This window comes from Hetaerina americana, unplaced genomic scaffold (genome assembly GCF_022747635.1).
Source record: "Hetaerina americana unplaced genomic scaffold, ioHetAmer1.1.p SCAF_5, whole genome shotgun sequence".
Classification (NCBI taxonomy): Eukaryota; Metazoa; Arthropoda; class Insecta; order Odonata; family Calopterygidae; genus Hetaerina; species Hetaerina americana.
In genome coordinates, this window is record NW_027287095.1 from 87,471,029 (window position 1) to 87,494,872 (window position 23,844).

The following is a 23,844-nucleotide window of genomic DNA, read 5'->3' on the forward strand; positions in this document are numbered from 1 at the left end:
TACAAGGAAGGGGAAAAAATGTCCACCACTGTAGCTTAAAGAGAAGATGAGCTTCTGAAGAATGGATCATTGAGATACCACAGAAGTGGCATAACTGTGATTTGCCTCGGGATAAATGAGGATGAGGTATGTATTCAGCAATGTCCCCAAGAAATGAAAGAAAAAGTAGGAGAATTAAATATATTTAGAAGTAATGTTATTCATATCAGAATATTTTGAAATTTTCAATTTCAATTCTAAAGTAGTTCAAGAGTCATTTAAAGTTAGATGAAGCTATTTCTGTTGCATTTTCAACTAACAAAGAAATATGCATAAAACTGGAGTGAATTGGAATTTAAATTTCCCTCTTGGCTAAGAATTTCCCAAGGACAGCTGTGACTGGTTCATAAAGAAAAGGGATTGGTCACTCCAAGATATGCACAGGCTATGGGCCCCTCATAAAATATATTGTATCTTTCAGCATGCAACTCTGATGCTGTGAATTAAAGAAAATCCCCTGTAGAAATCTGTTAACTCTTTTTTTTTATTTTTCTTAAAATATCTTGTACTAAATTATAATATAACCAAGCATATCATCTTATGCAAGACAACCCCATAGCATATGACTTCCCTTAGCCTCAGCTGCCTACCATTTTACCCTATGTTTGGCATACTGATAAGAAGAATAACTTTGCGGAGGTTGAACAAATTGATGACTAATCATAGGATTCAGGCAGAGTTAAAAAAGGTTTGCCTACTGCCTTGTGTGGTGTTTAATAGTGTATGGATCAGGATTCACACAATAAGAAAGAGAGATCAAAGGTATTTTCAATTGTAGGGGTCTGAAAACTGGCTGTGTAAAAGAAAAAAGAAGATAAAATTGAAAAGTTGAAAAATAATTCATTGAGGAGCATTTCAATGCAGCAATTTATGAGTGAAAAAATCATTCGCCTTGACAAGGCGAATGATTTTTGCACTCTGGCGAATGATTTTTACACTCTGAAATTGTTGCATTGAAATGCATATCAGTGGATGACTCTGTTAAAAGTCACTGTTGCAGCATCTCCCACAGTTTCTTTGGAATTTATTGAGGAGGTTGGAGAAAATGTTAGTATAAGAAGTGAAAAACATCTTGGCTGGACCACTTACTCTGGAAGGAATATTTGCAGATGAGGAGATCATGTAAAGGAAGAGAAAGGAGGAATGTTTGGAAAGTCTACAGATGACAAGAAAGGAAAAAAATAATTCAAAGAGATGAAGAGGGATGCTCAAGAGAAAGGAAAATGGATGGCTGTTTGCCATTTAAAAAAAGATTCATGATATCCAACAATTAAAAATCTTAATTATACAATGGATAAAGTCAAGTTAAAAATCTTCCTGGCGATATTCACAGAAAATAAAGATATATACATGCATGGCTTAACAGTGGCAGTTAGTGCCAGTCAAAATAATATTTTTGAATGCCAAGAAAACCACCCCATAAACTTGTTACGTATATAATAAATATAGTCAGTGCTGTTAATAATATGTGATGGACATCATTATACTTTAAAATTACAAAAATTGAGACATTTCCAGATAGTTACTCAGTGATCAGAACCCAAGGGGTCAGTAGCTGTGAGCATTGGGCTGGTAAATTAAAATTTATGGCATTTACAATTACATAGTTGTTCCTAGGTGGTGTGGAATCCTAATGGATAGAATATTTGCCTATTGGCAGGAAAGTAACATTTTCGGCATCACTTTTTTTACATTTCCAGCTAAATATCCAAGCAGTGTGATTTATCTGGGCACCACATCTTCCTGGAAAACCACAGGCATCATAAGGATAGGAACTGAACGCTCTGTTAATGTGTGAAAAATCACATGCCATAAGACTTTCACCTATCAAACCAACTATTGATTTGACTGACCATTACGTTTTTTCTTCAAGATAAATTATCCCAAAAATAATAAGCTGTTCTCTGAAACCAGGAAATATATGTACTAACTGTTACTTCTAAACCAAAGTTCCTTCATGGATGTGGATGAGACACACACATTGTGTTTTTTTCCCACAGTATAGCAGAAGGAATGCTACTGAATTTCACCTGATTCTGGCCTAGGCCAAGTAAATGAAATCTGATGCCCTTTCCTGTCCCATATCACTGGGTAAATTTTAGAAATAAGCCCCCATACTGGCCTGCTCATTACTTAATCTAAATAAAATGTTACCAACACAGTCCTAGTCTCACCTATCACACGTAATGGTCTCGACTGCGGCAAATGGGAATTTTTAAGGGAATCAGCTGATACAATATTCAGAAGCTTCAAATTTTCTAGAGCCAACACCATCATAGAGGTGAGAACTCGTGAATCCGCCTACATATTAGCTTTCCGTTCTTTCAAAATTCCCACCCTTAACCACCATCTTTAATTTCCCTCCCAGCATACCCTCCACATCTCCCCTCCCCGCCCATACCCCTTTCCCCTCTCCAGCATATTTTCAGTCTCACTTGAGGAAGGCCTCTGAGAGGGCCGAAAGCTTGAACAATTTACCGTGTGAGTGTTCCTTTAAATGTTGCTATTCTTTTCTATTTGTGTTATATTGTGTCGTCATCTCATTATATATATATATATATATATATATATATATATATATATATATATATATATATATATATTTATTTATTTATTTATATATATATTTATTTATATATATTTATATAGAATATATATATTTATTTATTTATTTGTGTGTGTGTATATATATTTTTCTGGAGTGAATTAAGAAATTGTTCGCATTCCTCTCCCATTCATCACTCTTTATTCACAGCATAACAACATTGAAATCAAAAACTACTTAAAAAATGGGTTCGATCATTTTTTTTCAAATCATATATAAAATGTAATACAAGGAATTGTAGATTTATATCCATTTCTGTCCATCATCGAAGGGTGTGGGCCATTTGGATCAATTGAAAATCACTCAAGTTGTAATATTTTCCAAACAGAGGAGTAAAGTTTTTTTTGAGGGTGCCAAACTATAAATTAAGGTAATAAGTACATATCTGATTGAAAGTCATATACATTTTCAGGGCTTTCACAGCTCTTCGCCTGATTGGTGCATGTTTGGCCATGAGTTATTCAAATTTATCCTTCTAAAAAAATGTAAATGTATTTTTTTTATTATTCTTCTCCCTTGACTTCCATTGCTTTTGAACTAAGAAACACTTTATTGGTATCCAAAACAAATGCACTTAAAAATTTATCAAAAAAGTTCAAACACCAACTATTTGTCTTGTACTTTTGGAGGAGTCACTGTTTTTAAAGGAATCATCTTCTGGATCAGCTGAAATGGAAACATAATTTACATTATTTGATGCCAGCCAGTCGCTTTTGATCTTACATGCTACCTACATACTCTTTTACTCAGTGTGAGTTAATAAGAAGGGAAAATTGATATATGATAATATCTCTCATTTAAAATGAAATGTCTTGAAAGAAGTTACACATAATTGGGCAAACTTTGCAATTAAATTCATACATTCACAGCAGAAATTTATATTGTATGAATATTACATAATTTATCTTATTCGACATGATATGCAACATATTTCAAAATGTGTTTTCTATGCTCTGTGGTCTACAAAACTTGCACACAAAACCTGTTGCAAAATATTTGAAAATAATGTCAGTCGAACTGAAATACTAAAATAAATGGCAGATGTGCCCTCATGTCTGGTATTGTCTTTCTGTTCCCTGTACAACCCTGTCCTGTATGAGCTTTGCCCATTGGGCAATTATAAATAAATACTATTCAAATGAGTGTCAGAAGGCCACCCTGGACTGCATCCTAACAGAGATGACTGCCACAAGCTCACCTCAATACATATTTGCTTATAATCTGCATCGGACATTCCCTGAGGTCTATCTGGAGGGGCCACATGCCTCCGCCTCAGTTCTGCAATTGCTTCGTGCTGGTCAAACGCAGGTGCTGGGTCCAGGCCAGCCCTCCTCATCACACCAACAAGATACTCCATGTAGTGCAGCCTAAAATACAAAGACAACCTCATGAACTATTACAATTTTCAAAATTGAATTTTTCCCTCTTTATAGCTTCATTGGAGTCCTGTATATCATGCACAATCGATTAGGTTTCGATCAAGCTTAATTTAGCCAGTCAGCCGAGACATTTTCACGTTAGAATATCAGAGTGATAGGTATGGGACATGAATCAAAATAAGAAAAATGATGATTATGACATGTTCAAGAAGGTGGAAGGTTAAGCATTAAACTATGTGGTCAAAAACTGGACCAGATGGTTTATCTTAGAGAAGTGTCTTGGACCAAAATGGTCAAAGGTTGTAGGGATATTAGAAGAAGAATTGCATGAGGCAAAGAAGCTGTCACAAGAAGGAGGGAAATTGATGACAGAGACATTGGAAAGGATAAATTCCTTTCCACTGACCTTTTATACTGACTCTATTGAATAATATATCCTTAGGCTGTAAAACGTTTTTTACACCACTGTAAAAGTAAAAAAATGAGAGGAATATTGAGATTGGTATGGTTATTTATGAGGAAAGTTAATCCCTCACCAGTGATTGGACACGTTCAAAATTTTAAGGCGTTCACATTTACACAAGGGGTGTTTCCCGAATGGGTTTAAAAGGAAATTAATTCTATTGCCAGGGACCCTCTTTGGGAACATACAAATAAACACACAGTCACTATGGTTAGCCCAAAGTGATTTACAGGGAAGGTTTTCCCTGACCAAAGACCAGCCTTAACCACTTGCATATTCAATGCAACAATTTCAGAGTGTAAAAATCATTCGCCTTGACCAGGATTCAAACCCTGATCCCTCAATGTCCAGTCGAGTGCTTTCGCCAGTTATGTTATCACTTGGGTATTAACTATGAAGAGACCGAATAGGTTTGCAAAGAAATTAATCCAGATGCCAGGGACCTACTCCAGGGGGATAATACACACAGACACATACACTCTCTCAGGTATTACAGAAAAGTAATACCAACACTCAGGAATATGAAGTGGACAAAACACTGGATGGGATTGTCAAAACTGAAAATGGTGGGAAATAAAGCCCTTCAGTTCAAAGAAAGAAACAAATGGAAAATAAAGGAGGAAGGCAAAAATATCACGTAAAAACTGAGGAAATACAATGGTGTGAAAAGTGGGTACATGTATTTCGACCACAAGGAGGTCCTCTTCAGCATTCTGAAGGAGAAAAACCACTGCTTTTCTATTTTAAAGTAAAAAATTGAAAAGTACTCTTTTAGTGAATCCTTCTCCCTTAAGGTATACAAGACCTACTTTTCAGTGCCATATAGTTTTTGTATTAGGACTCAACTCACTGTCAGCAAATGAATCGTTAATTAAAATAATTAAAATTTACATTAATATAATTATAATTTACGTTAAAATAAATCAGTAATGTCTGTAAAAGTATTTAATAGTTTGAAAAACCAATAAAGTGCATGGCAGAACACTTCCAAGGCTTTTCAACCTATCTGAGAATATTGTGTGGTTAAGGATATGAAGATTAGGTTCCATTTTGGTATGCCAAAGGGTAAAAGGAATTATCAGTCATCAATCCTCAATTCAAGCAAACCTGCAAAGTCCGGCGTGGTCCTTTGGCACATCCTCTTCACAGATGCCGTCTAAGAGCCCGGTTGGCCCCTCCCGCTGCACTTGCACCTGGCACTTCATGTTCTGAGCTCCGTTGTCCTTCCCTTTCCCCTCATCCTCATTCGCTGGCTCTGGATTTTTCTTATTAAAATCAATTCCATTATCCTGAAATATTATAAAAGTGTTCACAATAAAATTTTAGTGAAAACGTTTAATTTTACATTTACTTAGTTCTCGAAAGTCATGATTTTGCTGTGCATGATGAATAAAATTAAAATAATATTTTCTTTAGGTGAGTTTCTTGTAATACAATGTTTTAATGTAATGCCATGTGATTCATGTCCTTAATTTTGTTGCAATAGAAACTCATTAAATATTAAATTTTTGCTTGGATAAAAAAATGGTTCAATGCAATGTCAATTTTCATGAATAATTATTTTGAGGGTAAAAAAGAAACCTAGCATTTCCACCATAAAGATTTGATATTTCACGACCATGGTTTCGATACTGCACATCATCATCAGGTACCATACATCAACGTTTTTTCGACTTATATAGTCTGGCTCCAAGAGGGGAGTAAGGGAGGGGAGAGGGGGTAAGGTAGGGGGAATAAGGGAGAGGGGGTAAGTTGAGTTAAGGTGCAGCAACCTATTAATGGTCTTGGGGAGGCTATGTATTGGAAGGTTACTGGCTCAAATCTGTGAAAGTTTATGTTAATTAACTGAATAAGGCAATGTAACATTCCACCATTTTTAGAAATAGCGGCAGAAAAAAAACAAACACATTGTGTCCTACATTTAATTATTTTGTTAATTATCATGAAAAACATTTTTGATGTTTATTCTAACCTTTTCTTTGTGGAAATGTGCAAGAGTTGATTTTATTTTCCTGATGCTTCAGAGAGATAGATCTTCCAAAAAAAAATTTTTCTTACATTAAAGATCAACTATGTAGATCTTTGATGACCCAATGGTGTTATATCTTAATTAAATACTGTGTCATCAGATGAGTTACAAATGAATGGTGTCATCCTATTCACTTTGGTTTACAATCAAATGTCGCATTTTTTTGTGTAGTGATATCTCTTACTTACCCATGTGAATCATATTCCTTAAGGTAATGATTGGTATCCAAGACATTTAAATGGAGTTACTACCACAGTAACAAATAATGAAGTTTTCCTTTCCTTTGAAACATTTATATTTCAATACCTGACAAAATTTCACGATGCGTAGCGCTCAATATTAGAGAAAAGGAATTTTGAGGGTGTTGAAGTGTTATGGCATTCTTAGGGATGGCCTGGGATATATTTCATTCATCATTGTTATTTTTGTGAAATATATTGATAATTATATACATGAATTAGTGATAGTGAATACTAGGCAAATATTTTGTGTTCTTTGAAAATGCAGTTCAGTTTGTCGACTGACAATTTTATTTTGGAACTGTATTCATCATTCTTGTGAATTAAATTTAATAATGGAAAAAATTCTTTGTTTTTACCATATTGCTGCAAGGATTTGTTTTTATAACATCTTGAAATAATTTATAAAAAAACTTAATTGCGGTGTGTACTTTGGAAGTATATTTTAGTAAATTATAAACTTAACTTCTAGAACCTAAAAATAGATGGTTTAATTATTCACCACATCCATTGGCTATAACCAGAGAATTCATCATTGCCAATTGAACACTTTGTTTTTCATATTCATAGCTTTTGTTATCCCCAATTGATTTTGATGTCACAGTGTCAAAGATGCGGTGTAATTGAAATTGATTGGAGATAATGAAAACTCTGTTGAAATCATCAAGTGTTTAAAGACCAACAATGAATATGCTGCAAAATAAAGCCCAAGGGAATTATTTGCAGCAGACAATTCCTCAACCCTGCATGCTAAACTCTGGAGTGACTAACCGTGAGCAACTTCTCCAGCTGGATTGGTTCCATGTCTCTCAGGTAGAAGAGGCAGTCCCTGGGGTGATGGGCATGCAGTCCAAGGCGGGCACACGGGTGACCCGCCTGACCCCTGGCGAGGACCGCAGCCACTGAAGAGCTCTCCTCTTCATCCTCCTCCTTGTTCAGGGCACCGTCCATGCACTGAGTGCCCATGGCAAACGTCTGGTCGCAGCCGGAGCAGAACTCATGCCGACACTGGGGGCAGGTCAGGTGCATGCAGCCACCCCTGGCGAGGGAGAAGTTGCACTTGCAGCGTGGACACGAGAGCATGGCTTCGGTAGACTCGGCAAGGTGGCGGGCCAGTCCTGCGGCTTGGGTGGCCGGGTCGTTTTCCTCCAGCCACTGCGCAAATAGGTTGCACGAGACTCCTTCGTGCTGCTTGGCCCACTGTGGAGGGATTGGTTCATCAATCAGAGGTCAGTCACCTAATTTCAAGAGCATACTTATTTCACCTAATGCTATGGCACCAATTGAAAAGTTTTTGAAAAGCATTATCATTGAGTTATTTTAATCACTATCTAATGGTGATGAGTGCCTCAAAAATGAAGGGAAATTGAATTTGTTGACAGAGCAAATAGTTGGACAATGTTCACGGAGAAATTCCTATGTTATGACCAATATTCATCATACACTCTAAAATTCAAAGAACAGTGGGAATTTATATATTTTGATGCATAATAAAAGCTGAAAAATCTATAGATTATTGAAACAAATATATATTGAAAATGAAAATAATTAACATTTTAAAAATGTCAGCAGATGCTACTCTTCTGAATTCTGTTAGTTTTGGAGAATAATTATCTTGGGGAAATTTAGGATTTGAAAGTAAAAACCAGGCAGAAAGTGAATATAATGTTGACCCTGAATTGCTTAACCCCTCATGCGCATTGAACAGCTGAGTGGTGGACTAACAGGTGTAAGACTCAACTTTTGTCTAGAGGTTGAAATGCTTGGTGTCTTAACACCCTAAGATAAGCCTAAATTGAGATTTGTAAATACATATGTGCCTGCTTCACAAGAAGTTCATAATGTACTGAATTTACTGTCAAATATGCTCTTTGAAGAGGCTGAAAATGCCTAACTATAAGATTGAAGACTCATTTTGATTTAATGCATCATTTGACATTTCACATCCTGAAAGAATTCAGTACCCTTGTTTTATCTACTGGTCGTGCAAATATGTGGGTAGGTATGCATCACTATGATTCCTATGCTTTTAGCTGACATGTAATAAACAAAGTCATGACGGCATGCTTTGAATTTGGCCTTACAGTGTTCATAATACATGCTAGAAAAATGGCACACTATATGAACGCATGTTAGCTATTATTCCAGCCATAACTATTGACCTAACATTGGAGTTTTCAAACAGATAGACTCCATTTTCCAATAAGAGATGCCTTTCTCTGTCACACTAACAATCACTTATTATTGACAGTACTGTGATACTCTCAGAATATCTAAAAATAGTACAAACAGTGCATTTATTTGATGAATCCAATCATTAAAAGTAAGCATGTAATCCCCTCAATCCTTCCGCAAAAACTCCTGTAATTTATGAAAGAAAGACTTCTGCTTGGTAATCCCATTAAGATGCAACAATTTGAGAGTAAATATCATTTGCCTTGACCAGGATTTGAACCTAGATCCCTTGATGTCTGACCAAGTGCTTTAGCTTGTTAAGCTACTGAGTCATCATCTTACACTAAGGGCTTTTAAGGAGCAAGGAATGAGATGTCAAAAGTTTGACCTTAACCTCATGGGCTGTGGCACAATGCAACCAACAAAGAATAATTGTGACATTTGTATGCATGGTATTTCATCATAATATCTTGTTCCCTTAAAAAACCTGACAAAATTTCAGAGTGTAAAAGGATGCCTCATTGCCTTCAATGGCTAAAGCATTTGGCCAGACATCGAGGGATCTGGGTATGAATCTTCAGTTAAGACAAATGATTTTTACTCTATGAAATTGTTGCACAGTAATGTGCATTCAGGGATTACTCCATTGAAAGTTACTGCTGTGGCATCTCCTCCAGATCCTTTGAATTAATTCCCATAGTATTATTACTCCTCAATCATTACTGTTCACTACATCTCTTTCTATCTCTCCCTCTCTTTATCTATGATGTTCATTTCCATGTGCGAGCAGAGCTCCTGTCATGGGACTGCTATTTCGATGTCAAGATAACATATACTCTTGAGGAGGTTAGGTAATAAAAGGGCTCAGAAATAGAATTTTGGTCCTAGATGAAAGTACTACATCTATTTTTGCTATCATGCATTTACACTTAAAACTTAAACCAATACATAACATATCATATTGAAATAAGTTCAATCTTCAACAATTTACTTGCATTTCCTATCCATGCAATTGAGAAAGAATGTCGTAGGAAGAGAGCCAAAGGAGGCAAGAAAGATGGATGCAGAGCATATTGATAGGTGATGAATTAAGAAGACTGAATTTAGAGGGCAGGACATTAGCCAGGTAGGGTAGGGGGAGGAAAGGGTAGGTCAAATGGAAGGAATGAAGGGCAGAAGAAATAATGTGGAATTAAAGAAGGGTTTGTTGAAATGTGGAGTGTCTGGTTGTGTCTTGTTAGGTGGGGCTGAGAAATTTAGTTGTTTGTGTCGATCCAAAACCTATCTATCTTATGTAGTATGCCAACAAATTATGATGATGTATACATGTATACAAAATGTAAAAAACTTGATAAATAAAATAGCCAGGGCTTATATTTACTGGCCATTAGACCTTTTTGGCCCAAAATACTTCCAAGATGGTCAAAGTAGTGGGGAAATGAGAGGAAGAATTGTGCAAAGGAAAGGAGCTTTCACAGGGAGTAGAGAGTTGATGACAGGGAAATTAAGTTAAGATGTCAAGTAAAGATTAATGAAAACTTTGATAAGGATCATAGTTTGTATGGCATGGGAATTTGGTTGTCAAAGCAAGATTCCAGGTGATGATTGGAGGCTTTTGAGATGTGGGCGTGGAGAAGGATGGAAAAGGTGAATTAAACAGAAAGTAAATAAATGAAGAAGTGCTAGGTATGGTGAGGTAGGAGAGGGGATAGTTGGGAGAAATCCGAAGGAGCAGGAGAGATGGATGCAGATCGTTTTGATTTGCGTTGAAGCGTTAAACACTGTGTTATAGAGGGGAATATATTAGGCTGCTGAGGTTGGGGAAGGCAAAGGAAAGGGATGAGGTGAAGAGAGGTAGAGAAATATGTGGAACTGAAGAAGGTTTTAATTTAGAGTAGGCTGTCAGATAGTGTCTTATTAGGCAAGGCTAAGAAATATATAGACCTCTCCAGTTCACATTCATCCAAAACCTACCTTAAATGGTAGACCACCAAAATGATAATAATACTTACTGGCCTGTGACAGGAAGCGCATGTTATTGATTTGCAGTCTGGACAAACTAATCTCTTCTGACGTGGGTCCGAAATGAATCCAGATGAACACTAGTAATAAAGACCACAATCCATTAATTCCTCTATTATCATTATTAAACTGCCACATTTAATGTAAAATATTATATATCCCACCAAGAATAAGGTGGTTTCATTCAGTGCAAATATCAATAAAAAATTCTTGACTCGAGTATGAGTTAAATTTATGAAAACAAGTTAAAATTAGTTCAAATTGCAGCAAAAAGGAATAACTAAAGGTTCATGTATAAATAAATAGGTCATTGAATAATCTCTAAAAATGAATTGAATGAAATGAAAGCTTTGTGATAATAGTCCTTGGTACCCAGTTGTGAAGCAAAATCATTCAGATTTTACTTGCACTTAATTATATGACAATCCAAAGAAAAATCAAAATATTTCATGATGTCACTGAAAGTTAACTTTATTGTTTTGTTTGTCCAAAGAAGGAAGGAATTTCCTAACTCATACTCAAAAGATATGCAGTAAATTAATTGCAAAAGTATTCATTTAACTTCTCCAAAAATATCTCTAGTAAAAATCATTCCTTCAGACTTTTTGATACCATAAATAGTCTTACTGTTTCAAGGAAAATAAGTTCAATGGTTCAAATGGTTCTTGAAGTAATTGACAAGAACATTAGAGCATATTAAAACAACTTTGAACTGGATATGTTATTAAATACTATAGCTATAAAAATTTACAGGTAGTGCTAAAGGAGCCATGTCACAGATCATAATGCTTTGAATAATTTAGAAGATGATTTAAAAATGGAAGGTTTGATTTTTTGTTTGAAGGTGAGATTCATGTCAAGTATCTATTCAAGGCAATTGACTGCCTTACACCGTTCTTGCATTCTTAAATTCTCAATTTTTCATTACCTTAGTGCACCACTTGAAGTTTGCTTCATTGGCTAATGTTCTATCACGTAACTTTCGATGAAACAACTCATGATCTTTGGGGTCCAATATGGCTTTGAGCAAAATGTCTAAGTTACTGTAGTAGTGCACTGCCGCCTCTTCAATGTCGGAGTCATCCTTTGATCTCTTTGGAAATTTGGGCTCTTTACAAAATGGACACACTGCATCTTCAATGCTGCGATCACGAATCTGCACCGTGAAGTACAATCGAGCACAGTCTTGGCAGCACCGGTGGACACACGTCAGCATGGACACCATCTATAAATAAAAGAAAAGTATATGGTTTGTTAACTACAGCAAGTTTTTTTCTGGAAAATATAAATCATAAATTTCAGTTTTTGATTTTCTGGGTGCTAGATTTATCTGATCACCAATTGGTATCATATTCCAGACCATGTTGATATCATCAGTATTTAAATCCTAAGATTGGTTTACTGAAACCCTCCATTCTTCTCTGTTGAGTGTTAATTTCCCCATCCTGTGATAGCTTTTCCATTTTTTTTCCATCTTAATTTGTTTCCTCTGTACTTGTCCCTTGGTCTTCCTTAACAGAATCCTCCCTTCTATTATGTTTCTAACTCATACATTGTGTCTCAAGGTGTGTCCAATCCATCTATAGTTCATCTTCTTTCCCATAAAGTTCTCTCGCCATGTGGTCCTTTCCTCTCCTGCTCTTCTCTATGTACATAATTACTCATTCCTTATTTTCTTCTGTTCAGTTCGACATTCTCCACTCCTGGACAATGTTTCAAAGGCATTCATTCTTTGCTCGTCCTATTTTTCCAATGTTCCATGTGTTTCATCTGAAGAGTGCCATGCTCCATATGAATGTTTTGAAGAACTGCTTCCTTGTTGGCAAACTCAGGTTCTTCAGAGTATAGCAGTCACCTCATCTTCATGAATGCCCTCTCAGCTTGAGCTATTCTTCTCTTGATGTCACCGTCAAACTTCTTCCATTTCAAGTTATGCTGCTGCCTAGGTAGGTGAAGGGTTCCACCTGCTCTAGTTTCACTTCTCAAATTGTGATATCTGCCTCCGGCTTCACTTTCTAATCAAACCATCCAGTCCACAAGGATTATAGTTTTCTCCTCTTTGATTCTTGTATTATATTCCTTAAGAACTTATTCCATAGCATTCAGATTTACTTGTAGTCTTTACTTGCCCTCTTACACTTCTGCTACTACTGAGATGATATCTGCGAATTGGACCATATTAATTTCTTTGTCATTCACCTTGACTGCTTTAATGTCCAATTCTTGTCATTCTTAAATTGTTTCTTCCAGACATACATTGAATAGTTCTGGCAAGAGGGTGCATTCTAATGTAATTATTTTGTTTATTTTGACTTATATTTTCTTTTCACTTTTAATTGACAAGGGACCTAAATGATGGGTCCTTCCACAGCATGGATAATCACATAGAAAAGAGAAATTTCTAATTTACCCGTTATTCTTGTTATTATCCTATAGGTATAGTTTTTATTATTAACAATACGAAGGTCAGTTTGATAGGTTAGGACAGAACTCATCTATGACTAAGCCCGACGGGGTGTGAAATTCACACATCAGGGTAGGGGGAGCAGTTCCTTTCCCTGTACCACCTATGGTTTTCCAGGAAGATCTGACCCTACCCAAAAAATCACACAGTTTGAATGGAGCTGAGGGTGACCACAGGAATCCCCAGGAATCAAATCCAGGCCCTCCTGTCAGTAGTTCAATTCTCTACCCATTGGACTATCATGTCCCCTTGTATGCGTTACATCATATAATTTAAAATGACAATGTGTTGAGACCAAGGTTACGAGAATAAAAAAATATGCATTGTTCTTACAAATATGTATATTCTTTCTTCTGCCCTATCAAACAGATGGGAAAATGATTTTTTTTTAAATTTTACATTTACCTGATTCATTGGGTACTCTCCAGTGCAAAGCAGGCATTCCTGGCGGAGATAGCTCAGGGCGGCATCAACCGAGTTGCATTCTTGAACAGCTAGCAGTGCTTCAGCTTTGCCAATGTTCTCTTTCAGCACCAGAATTGCAGCAACTTCAGCCCTTTCGTAAGAATTCACATGCCCCTCAGCAAGCAACTGTCGAGCCATACGCTGGAAATTCATGTTACTGATTAGGTCTCTGGCAGAAAATTAGGCACACCTTAATGTCATACCGCATTAATGGTTAATTGAGTAGCCCAGATACAATGGATCTGGATTTTGGGGATTACTCAAACAAACAGGTTAATGGATGATAAACTACTAACATGTCTTACAGTTACAATTTCATTATTGTGGCATGCCAATGCAGCCAATTTCTGCTGACCAAAAAAATGTGCCAAAGAATCCTGTATACTTAAACATTATATTTAAAGAAAGTCACCGTTTAATCGATCAAAAATATGCTGAAATAAGTGGTCTAATGCACATACAACAGTTCTCATGTATGCCTAATCAATGTAAGGAAAAATTGGTTTCATTGAGGTGATCAAGTTGCTAATTAGCACTCCTAACCGTGCTTTATTCTGTCAAACCTGCTGAAGTTTATATGATTTTAAAATTTACTTCAATTACCTCTTCTAACCTAATAGCTTCATAATCTCCTCCTAATATGCAGAAGGGTGTCTAATAGAAGTTTATAAATGTTTATACGTATATTAAAAATTCTATTGATCATCTGCATTGAAACTTTCAGTGTACTTTCTGTATAAAGTGATTTTGAACATTGGTTACTCGAAAGCAGCCTGATGACTCTCCAACACCCCTTGGTCACCCATTAACTTATTGTCATTTCTTGGCACCCTGCTCTATTCTTCCGTTGACACTTTTATTTATGTCATTGCATCAACAATAGTGAATGATTTCTACCCTTCCATAATTTCCAGTTTAGAACCTCCTTTGCTGACATTCCCTCGCATATGAGGTGGGTGGAAGTGACCTTTGCACTCTGCTCTGATACTCCAAGGAATGAAGGAGAGATGTTGCATTCAGTGGAAAACATGTATAACCTTAAATTTTCATTCATTGGGCAAATACAGCGTGTTGCTGTTAGATCCGGACAAACAAGCGTTTCCTAGAATGAGTTTTCCTTGCCTGGCTAGTAAAATCTTCCCCAGACTTCACCAAAGCATTATACTAAGCCACAGTATCGTAAACAGTTGATCTGGGGTACTCGAAGAATCGAAATATATTATTATAATTTCGACAGCGCAAACAATTTCGATAATAGCGGCTCTTCGATTGTATTCCGCACTTGTTTGTAACATCTCGACCATTTTGCGGATATGACTGTTTACTAGATGCCTATAGCTTTCAAGAACGCCAATCGCAACCTCCAGTGGAACTACGATATGGCAGGAAATCCAAATTGAAATTTGCCCGGATTTAAGTGTTGCATTCTGTAAATGATAGATCACGAGATGTATTAACAAGACTGTGAATGGTAACTGTTCCTTTTCCGAATGATTTTTTACAACAGGGATTAAGCACCGTTGTAGCCATTTGGTGTAAAGAATGGCCAGTCCATCTGTATTTGATCATTAAACTAATTAACTTGTACATGAAAAGTAAGATTTCATTTGACTATTGACAGATATTTTCTTCATGAATTTCTTGGTTTCGTTTGAGGGATTATCTCTAATGACAACTTTTGTTCATGAATTACCTCAAAGCCTTCAGATTCATCCTTCTTGGCATCCTTTGGACCACTTTCAAGTTCTGCAGCTCCCTTCTCTTCTTGATCGCCTGGTTCAGGCTTTGGGCCCACTTCTGGAGGTGCAGCAACAATGCTCCCTGCAACAGCCATGGTCTCTACTTCATCCTTGTGCTCACCCTCACCGGCAACAGTGCTCTTCTCCTCTTGAGCCCCCTCCTTTGGGGTTTTGACTCCGCTAATGGTCACCGTCACCTCTTCCACTGTTGCCCTTTCATTCTCAACACTCCCCATCCCTCCTGGAGGTTTTGATTCACTCTCTTCTGACTTTTCTTCCTCTTTTACTGGTTTGCTTGATGCCGATGCTGACCCTGAAATTCAAAGCAGGTGATTTGACTTTGTCAGTTCACAAATTCTTGCCCTCCTATGAGGATAACATTCTAATTTTTTTTGTATGAAGTCTGTTCATTTTTTTAAATGTCAGTGTCTCAAACAAGGTCCTTCAAATTTTGAAATTACTTTTTAACAAAATGATGAGATTTATCCATTACTCTTTGCTCTCAGTTACTCAAATAATTACAGTGTTTTCCCATCAATAACGTGTACCGTATGTATAACGCCCACCCAGAACTTTGTAGTCATCATGAATTTGCATAGATGCCATGTGCCCAGGGCTTCATAGTTATCTTGAATGTGCATCATCGATGCCACACATCTGTATACATATACATATATATATATATATATATATATATATATATATATATATATATATATATATATATATATATATATATATAAACACACCATGGTTTTATGTATATATATATATATAAACACACCATGGTTTTATGTATATATATATATATATATATATATATATATATATAAACACACCATGGTTTTATGTATATATATATATATATATATATATATATATATATATATATATATATATATATATATATATATATATATATATATATGCACGTAAAAATGTCTATTTTTGGATTTTTTCAAATTTCATTGCATAATGCGTATAGTCATTTTTTTTATTATCAGAGCATTTTCCCATTGATAACGCATGCGTTATCAATGGAAAAATATGTTACCTGTCATTTATTTTCAATATATTGAAGACTGTGATGGAGGGTAGAACGATGGGCAAGCCAGTAGGGGGTAGGAAATGGATATGCACAAGTAGAACAGAATGAAGGGCGGAAGGAAGTACTAATGCAGAATTAAATAAGGGTTTATTGTAGTGTCGGATGTCAGATTACATTTTGTTAGGAGAGGCAAAGAAATTTATTATTTTTCTCTCTTTTTCCATCCAAAATGTACCTTATACGGTAAAATAATAGCAATAACCCATTCGCACTCCTGATTTCATGGAGTTTGATAATGAGGAATATGTAAAAGCAAGTTATAAAGTAATTTCAAATTTATCATTCATCCATAATGCTCAGTTTTTTTTACGAAGGATGTTTCCAGTGATAAGTGACACTTATTGTGACTAAAAGTTTTCCAAAACTTGGCATTAAACTTGGAGAAATGGTCTTCAGAATTTGACCATATTCAGTGTTCATATGCAGTATTTAAATATTAAATGTACTAGAATTTTTATAAATACAGGTTGCTGTTAAATATGTATTTAAAATGTTACAAGTAGATGAAGAAAAATAATACATTAAGTATTTCAGAAAATATACCTTGCAAACATCTGGAAAACTGGCCAAAGTCTGAGGGAAATATTTTATAAATGCATATTTAATAAAGTCTTAGTAAAAAAAACCCTTCATAAACGATCTTCTCAAGCATAATTGTTGATTTTAATTATTAGTTTTGCTCTTGTAAATCGTCGTCAAATATACAGCCTAACTTTGAATATAGCTCTGTTAAATTTATTAATTTGTTACTAACCTTCATCATTCTCATTGGTTGAACTATCGATGTCAACTTTTATGATTTTTCATTGTTCCAATGCGTTTACATTTTATATATCCAAGAAATATGACATTGAGGATGCTTTAAATGATATTGCTCAAAAAGATGCACAGTAAAACAACAGCCAATGGACTGGCCATGGCAATCTTTCCTGCATCAATTCTAGCATTATTGAAGTTATTTATTTTGAGTGAATAATTTGTTAATAATGCCATAATAATTTTGCAGCATTCATGATAGAACCATTAACAGTGGAAATATTCATTGTTTCATTAATTAATTTCCTCCCTCAGTCACTTCGACATCAAATGACAGAGAAAATTCAGTCTACAAAATTTTATTCTTTGTAGCTAAAAAGAGAGGTTTCCATGTGGAAATTCTTCCCTTTCATCTTTTCTTGAATATTTTATAGCCAAGAAAAAAGTCTATCCTTTCTTTTACTCAAGAAAGGGGATTAATGATTGTCTGCAATTGAATGGAAACACCTTGCGAGTCAAATGATAGTGCAAAAAAATTTGTTCCTACATACCATCTAAATACACAGAATTTCATCAATTAATGAATCAAAAAGACCATCTTGATGTCATGAAAAAAGAAATTGACCAAATCCCCAGAGTTTTGTTTTCAAAATTCGGGACATAGATGCTGGGAGGGGTGAGGGTTTGAAGGGGTTTGAATATCCTCCTGACCAAAGAATACATGTATATTGAAGGTAAACATGTAGAAAAGCCATGAGTAAAACTCTAGTTGTCTGATATTACTCTATCACACCATATTTTTGATTTCTCAACAAGATCTTTGATCTTTTTTGTCAAAAAGGTCCATTCGCCCTATGCCCAAACTTGTATGAAGACATCTGCGTCAATACTGAACAGTTATAAATGAAGGGCAAAGAGCTCAAGATTATTGCAGTAGCCAGTCGCAAATATGTTACAGTCACACTTATTCCATTTCTATCAAGGTGGAGGTTAATTCTCAGTTGCCACCACTCATTCGCATTTACATTTCAAAATAAGATTGGACCTCAAAAATCCACCATTTTCAGGACTAATTATTGGTTCTTCAGAATCCTTTTTTTTATAGAGTTTCATAAAGCATACATACAGCATAGAAATGTCTGTCCACACATATAGAGTCAAAGTATGTTGGGTATTTAAAAATTTAAACATTATTACTCTGCCAAGCTAAAGATAACATCTACAATGGCTATGGTTACTGTACATTTAACATTCCTTCTAGATACACACATGCAATATGATGATCTTAAGCTTAAGGATAGTTTGACCATGAAAAAGAAAATAACCCATGCCCCTTTTAAAACCAATGACCAGAAGGTGGGGTAGAGCATATCCATAAGAAAGCTTTACTGAACATAAAAGTCATAAGTCCAAGTGTATATAAGGGAATCAGTTGCTGTCCAAAGACATCATCTGGATTTGAACCCAAGACCACTCAAGTCAATAGCTAAATGCTCCTTCCTCTGCTCTACCATCCCCTTATATACCTACTTATTTAAAAGCTGAAAGCTGCCCTGATTTTGCATAATTTGTATTCCTTTCAACTAGTAAATATTGATAAATCATTCCGATATGAAACACAAAATGTGGGACAAATGATTTTTGAGTTATGTGTTGGAATTTACATTAAAGTGAAGGGATGAATGTACCTGAATAACAGATTAAATATTGGGGACATTGGATGAGAGGGTGCCAAATCAAACTATTTGTTCGTGAGAGCATTTACAAATTTTTGAGGATAAATACCATGGCTCATCAAAACTGACAGAATAAACGTATGCATCAAACAGTAATACTTAAGGCAATAGTCAAAAATGTTATTGTAGTATGAGATTTCATGTAATCGTTGTTACAGCTGACCTATTTGCAATTTTTTAACTGAAGAGTGATTACTATACTTACAATTGACTATATAACAAGAGTGAAATCTCTGAAGCATTGACCACTACACCTGTCAGTGCCAGTCATGAGTCATGAGCCAGTGATTTTAAATAATAACTGTACCCTCATTTATCTTTAGCATAAGACATGCAACTGTTTTGGTTTTGTGGAAGATCTATTCTTGCCACAGCAAATAACACTGAAATTATTGGAAAAGTGTAAAAATATTTTTATGCCCAAAAATTTGGTTATACATGAGTCCATAGTATGGAAACAAGCTGCTTATAAATCAGTGGAATTTTTAATTACTCTCTTCCCTGCTAGAGTGTTCTCATGCCAACCGAAATAAAAAAAACTAGGATAATGTTTGGGATTTTTAAAAAATTTAAATGCACAAAGATTATGAAATGGCACACACACTTCTGGTGAAATATGTGGAAGCATTTATCTATTTAGTGTTTCTGAACGTGATGACATTTTCATTTCAAAAATAGATTTAGTATTCTGTGAACACAATATTGTATTTTATGGTCTTAATAGTTTCCCATTAAACTATATTTTCAAGTGGAAATACATATCTCAGGAACATTCCGTGAAATTTTAGGAGGTACCAGTTCATGCATGGATATGATACTTCAAACATGGGTAATAACATCGTGCTACACGTATCTGCTCCATAATCCATTACCTCCTCCATCTATCCACTCAGCTATCATATGGGATTAAAAAAATATTATTTTCCAAGTTATGCCGCAAAAAGAGTACTTGGACTGAATTAAAAAAAAGGCATCTGAAGTGAGGGTCTAAGTAGAGATTTTTGCTTGGAAGTCAAACTAAGAAGTCATAAAACTTCATTAGACTTCACCGCAAAGTCATGCTGATTGATCTCAACCATGCCAAAATGTGGCTGACTATGAAATGTTTCATTCCAATTCATCTGCATATATGTTGTTTTTTATGTTTAAAAATTTGCTTAGAGAAAATAACCGAAAAGAATATTGCTTTATTTATTCTCCATTTTATCATTGGCATGAATTATTCAGTCTTAATTTTGAAAATATTAGCTTTTTAAGATTTATACCATATTTTATGCTTTAAGCACAAAACACTCCCCACCAAAATCAAAGAGAAGGTATAACTTCTAGAGATGCGATAAGAGGGTCTTTTTTTAATTTATTTTTTGTCATTTTAGCCTTTGAAAACTTTTCATGTCATAATGATAACTGTACCTGTGTTTTAACGATCTTGAGCTGAGTATTCTAATGTTTAAAATTCTCTCAGAAAACAACTTCCATTTTTACATTCATAAAACGTGTGCCCAGGAGAAGTATCAAGTGCTTTACACACACTCTGGACATGTGTCAGCCGATGGGTTTCACATTGCAAGAGTGAAAAAGATTTGCATTGGATTAAAAAAAAGGGGGGAAGTGTCATAAGCCCTGTCCCAGTATTCCCATATCTGTTGTAATCAGTTCTGTTTCTCCAATTTGTTCATGAAGATTTGTCACTCTTGACCGTTATTTCAAATAACAATCCAGTGAGAAAATTTCAACTTAAATTTTCCAATGAAATTCACTTAAACTTTGTAAGAAATGATAACATTAATATTTTTATTGATTTATTTGATTAATGAACTCCAATGCCACATCAGTATCAGATTAAGCTCTTTGGATATATATATTTTTTCTCATGTCCAAATCTCCAAGATCTTTTCCAACTTATGTAATGAGTGGTAAATATGGTAATTCTCACAAGAATTCCAAGACCACATGCTCCACAGTCTCACATTTTGTCGTTGATCTCTTGCCTTCTTCAAGAATTCAGCCAAAATTCTAGCATCATGACCGATTAAGTTCACACTCCGAGAAAATGCACTTGAGGACATTGTGGCAGCATATAGATCATATTGACAGAGAGAGAGAGAGAGAACAAATTACCTAAGGAAAATTAGATAAGAAAGAGTTTCTACCTTCTTCAAGGATGTGGCTAATTTCCTCAACACTGCTGCTTTTAGATTCGGCCCTCAAAGCACTATTCCCAGACTCATTATCACCTGTCCCCGAAACTGGAGGACCCCAAATTCTCATTAAAAATGGCTTTAGTTGGGACTTGCTGAGTTCATTAAATGCAATCTCCACATTTCCTTGGCTATTGGATAGGGCAGATACAATATCTTCTCGTGTGAAATTTCCTCTTGACACTAGTTCAGCATACTGAAAGAGACGAGTTACATGTAAAAATATCCTTAGACATACATATTAAAGTATTTTGCATATGCTAATATTATTATAAGTTACACATAATAATTTAATTTTTAGTGGAGTTGAAAATATGTTATGGTTCTATTAAGGTGAAAATGCATCAATAAAATTGTGATACTTCTGTTGTGAAACAAATTCGATTTGATTAATTCCATTTTTCTACTATGAAATACATTTAAAGATGAATAATATTCAGTATCAGTGAATTCATTTATGAGTTAAGCCATTTCAATCCTGGATAAAGGTTTGGCAACCAGGTGTTCATATAAATACCAATTAAATGTACCTCTAGAGTGAAATGACCTTGCTAACAAATTGCTCTGATCTTCAACTATACAAGGTACTGCTCCTAATTTTCCAACAGAAGTAATAAATTATATTAAAAGTTTAAAACTTTTGTACAAAACCGAGGACAGTAGATTTTAGTGGCATAGCCTAACATCACTCAAACCACTTACAAAAATCATGCCGGGTGATTAATCGAGACATGAATAAGAATTCAGGCTTCATTTAAAGAAAATCTCCCAATTTAATTTGCTCTGATTTATGACGTTTTCATCTGATCTGATTTGATATACATGCACACAAGGAACTGTTAATTATACAATTAACCTTTCTATCAAATAGTGCAATGGTCTGACTCATAACTCGTGCAGAAGTATAACTCTTGTTATCCTTCTGATACTTTTTTTTAGTTAGAAAATTCTTTGTAGTGGATTAATTTCTTACCCAACTTATATTCTGAGGTATATTAGTTGTAGCAATTAATTGATTGTAATTGTATAATTGCATACTTTTTTTAAGAAATTGTATTTGTTATACAACAGAGTTTAACTTTGTGCATAAATTAGCTACATCAGTTGACCAACTGACTATTTATTGAATGTGAACTTCTAAAAATGTGGCATATGTTGCAAATCCACGATGGATGTGCCTACACAAAGTGTGACAATTGACCACGTAGCCCACTCAGTCATCTGTGTAGATGGTTGCCCAACCTGTGTGGCCAATTCAGGGACCTTGTGTAGGAGCTACACAGCTTGTGTAGACTCTATCATAGGCTGATTTAGATGCATAGATAGCCTGGGTGTAGCTATCTGTGCTGCCAATTCCTCATGGGATTGTTTGCATTCAATGGTACTATTTTTTATCGCGGTAATTTTGAGTGTTTTCTGTGCTGGCTTGATTAAACATAAGAGCCTAGGTTTTTTGCAGATGAATGAATAGATTTACTTGAAATTATGATACTAATCTCCTAAATATTTTTGGAAAAATCCAAAACTTGCCATAAGGAGGTGAGCAACTTACTTTGCGTTGTCGAGCCTCTACGCAGTGGGTTACTGCAGCCCACACATCTCCTCCCTCCTTGCGTAGGGCTTCCCTCCCCTCTGCCGTGGACACATTCCCAACCGTGTTCTCCCTGCGTTCGAGGCCAAAGTTGGTGGCGAGTGTGGCCACGGTGTCGACCATCTGGAGCCAGTTGGCCTTGAGCCAAGCAAGGGGACCCTTGCCCCCATCCCCCATTTTGTTGCCACACTGCTTTAGGGCCACCTCCACCTCCTCTGCTGTGAATTGATGCTGCTCCGCTTCCTTGAAAAAGCGCGAGGGAAAAGAAGATGCAAGATGAGATGAACCATTCCACCTGCCCTTTTCACTGACGTATACATTTTCTGCACAGAAGAAAGAAAGAAGAATTGATGCATGTCAGCGTCATCTCATATGATAGACAAGTCTCCCGGCCAAAGCCACAATGGTCAATCACCTGCACAAAGAGCAATTCTGCCATCATCAAAATTCTGTTCTACATAACAGAAGGACTTCTCACCCTTCCAGAGTCTCTCTTTGACATTTTTCACTGAGTGAAATTATGAAAATATCGTAGTTGGAGATGAAAATAAATAGGAGACTACCGTTAAACCATCTAATGAAAGAATCAGTGAGGTTGGCACTGCTGATAAAATAATTTAAATGGGATGGTGGTTAATTGTCATTTAAATTGTGCCTCTAGGTTAATGAGCAAGTTCCAAGAAAATTTTGGAAAATACCACATAATTAACTTTAGAGCAATCAAGCACCAATATGGACACATATGATGGAGATAGGTACTTGGTGAAAATATTATTCTTCCCGACTAGTGACCTGGATCCCTCGAATTTCAGCTTAGTACATCGTTCAGTTGA

The 23,844-nt window shown here is 35.6% G+C and overlaps 1 protein-coding gene across 1 annotated transcript in view; it reads right to left on the reverse strand.

Annotated features, from left to right (window-relative positions):
- Positions 1 to 2,771: 2,771 nt before the first annotated feature.
- LUBEL (Linear Ubiquitin E3 ligase) overlaps positions 2,772 to 23,844 on the reverse strand; it is a 55,493-nt gene continuing 34,420 nt past the window's right edge. Inside the window, exons 13-22 of the mRNA XM_071592571.1 lie at positions 22,973 to 23,254; positions 21,373 to 21,616; positions 15,574 to 15,932; positions 13,821 to 14,021; positions 11,880 to 12,176; positions 10,942 to 11,031; positions 7,526 to 7,954; positions 5,594 to 5,775; positions 3,843 to 4,011; positions 2,772 to 3,310 (exon numbers count right to left, since the gene is read on the reverse strand). Of these exons, the coding sequence (XP_071448672.1) occupies positions 3,251 to 3,310; positions 3,843 to 4,011; positions 5,594 to 5,775; positions 7,526 to 7,954; positions 10,942 to 11,031; positions 11,880 to 12,176; positions 13,821 to 14,021; positions 15,574 to 15,932; positions 21,373 to 21,616; positions 22,973 to 23,254 (2,313 nt within the window). The 3' untranslated portion in view covers positions 2,772 to 3,250. The remainder of the gene's footprint in view (positions 3,311 to 3,842; positions 4,012 to 5,593; positions 5,776 to 7,525; positions 7,955 to 10,941; positions 11,032 to 11,879; positions 12,177 to 13,820; positions 14,022 to 15,573; positions 15,933 to 21,372; positions 21,617 to 22,972; positions 23,255 to 23,844) is intronic.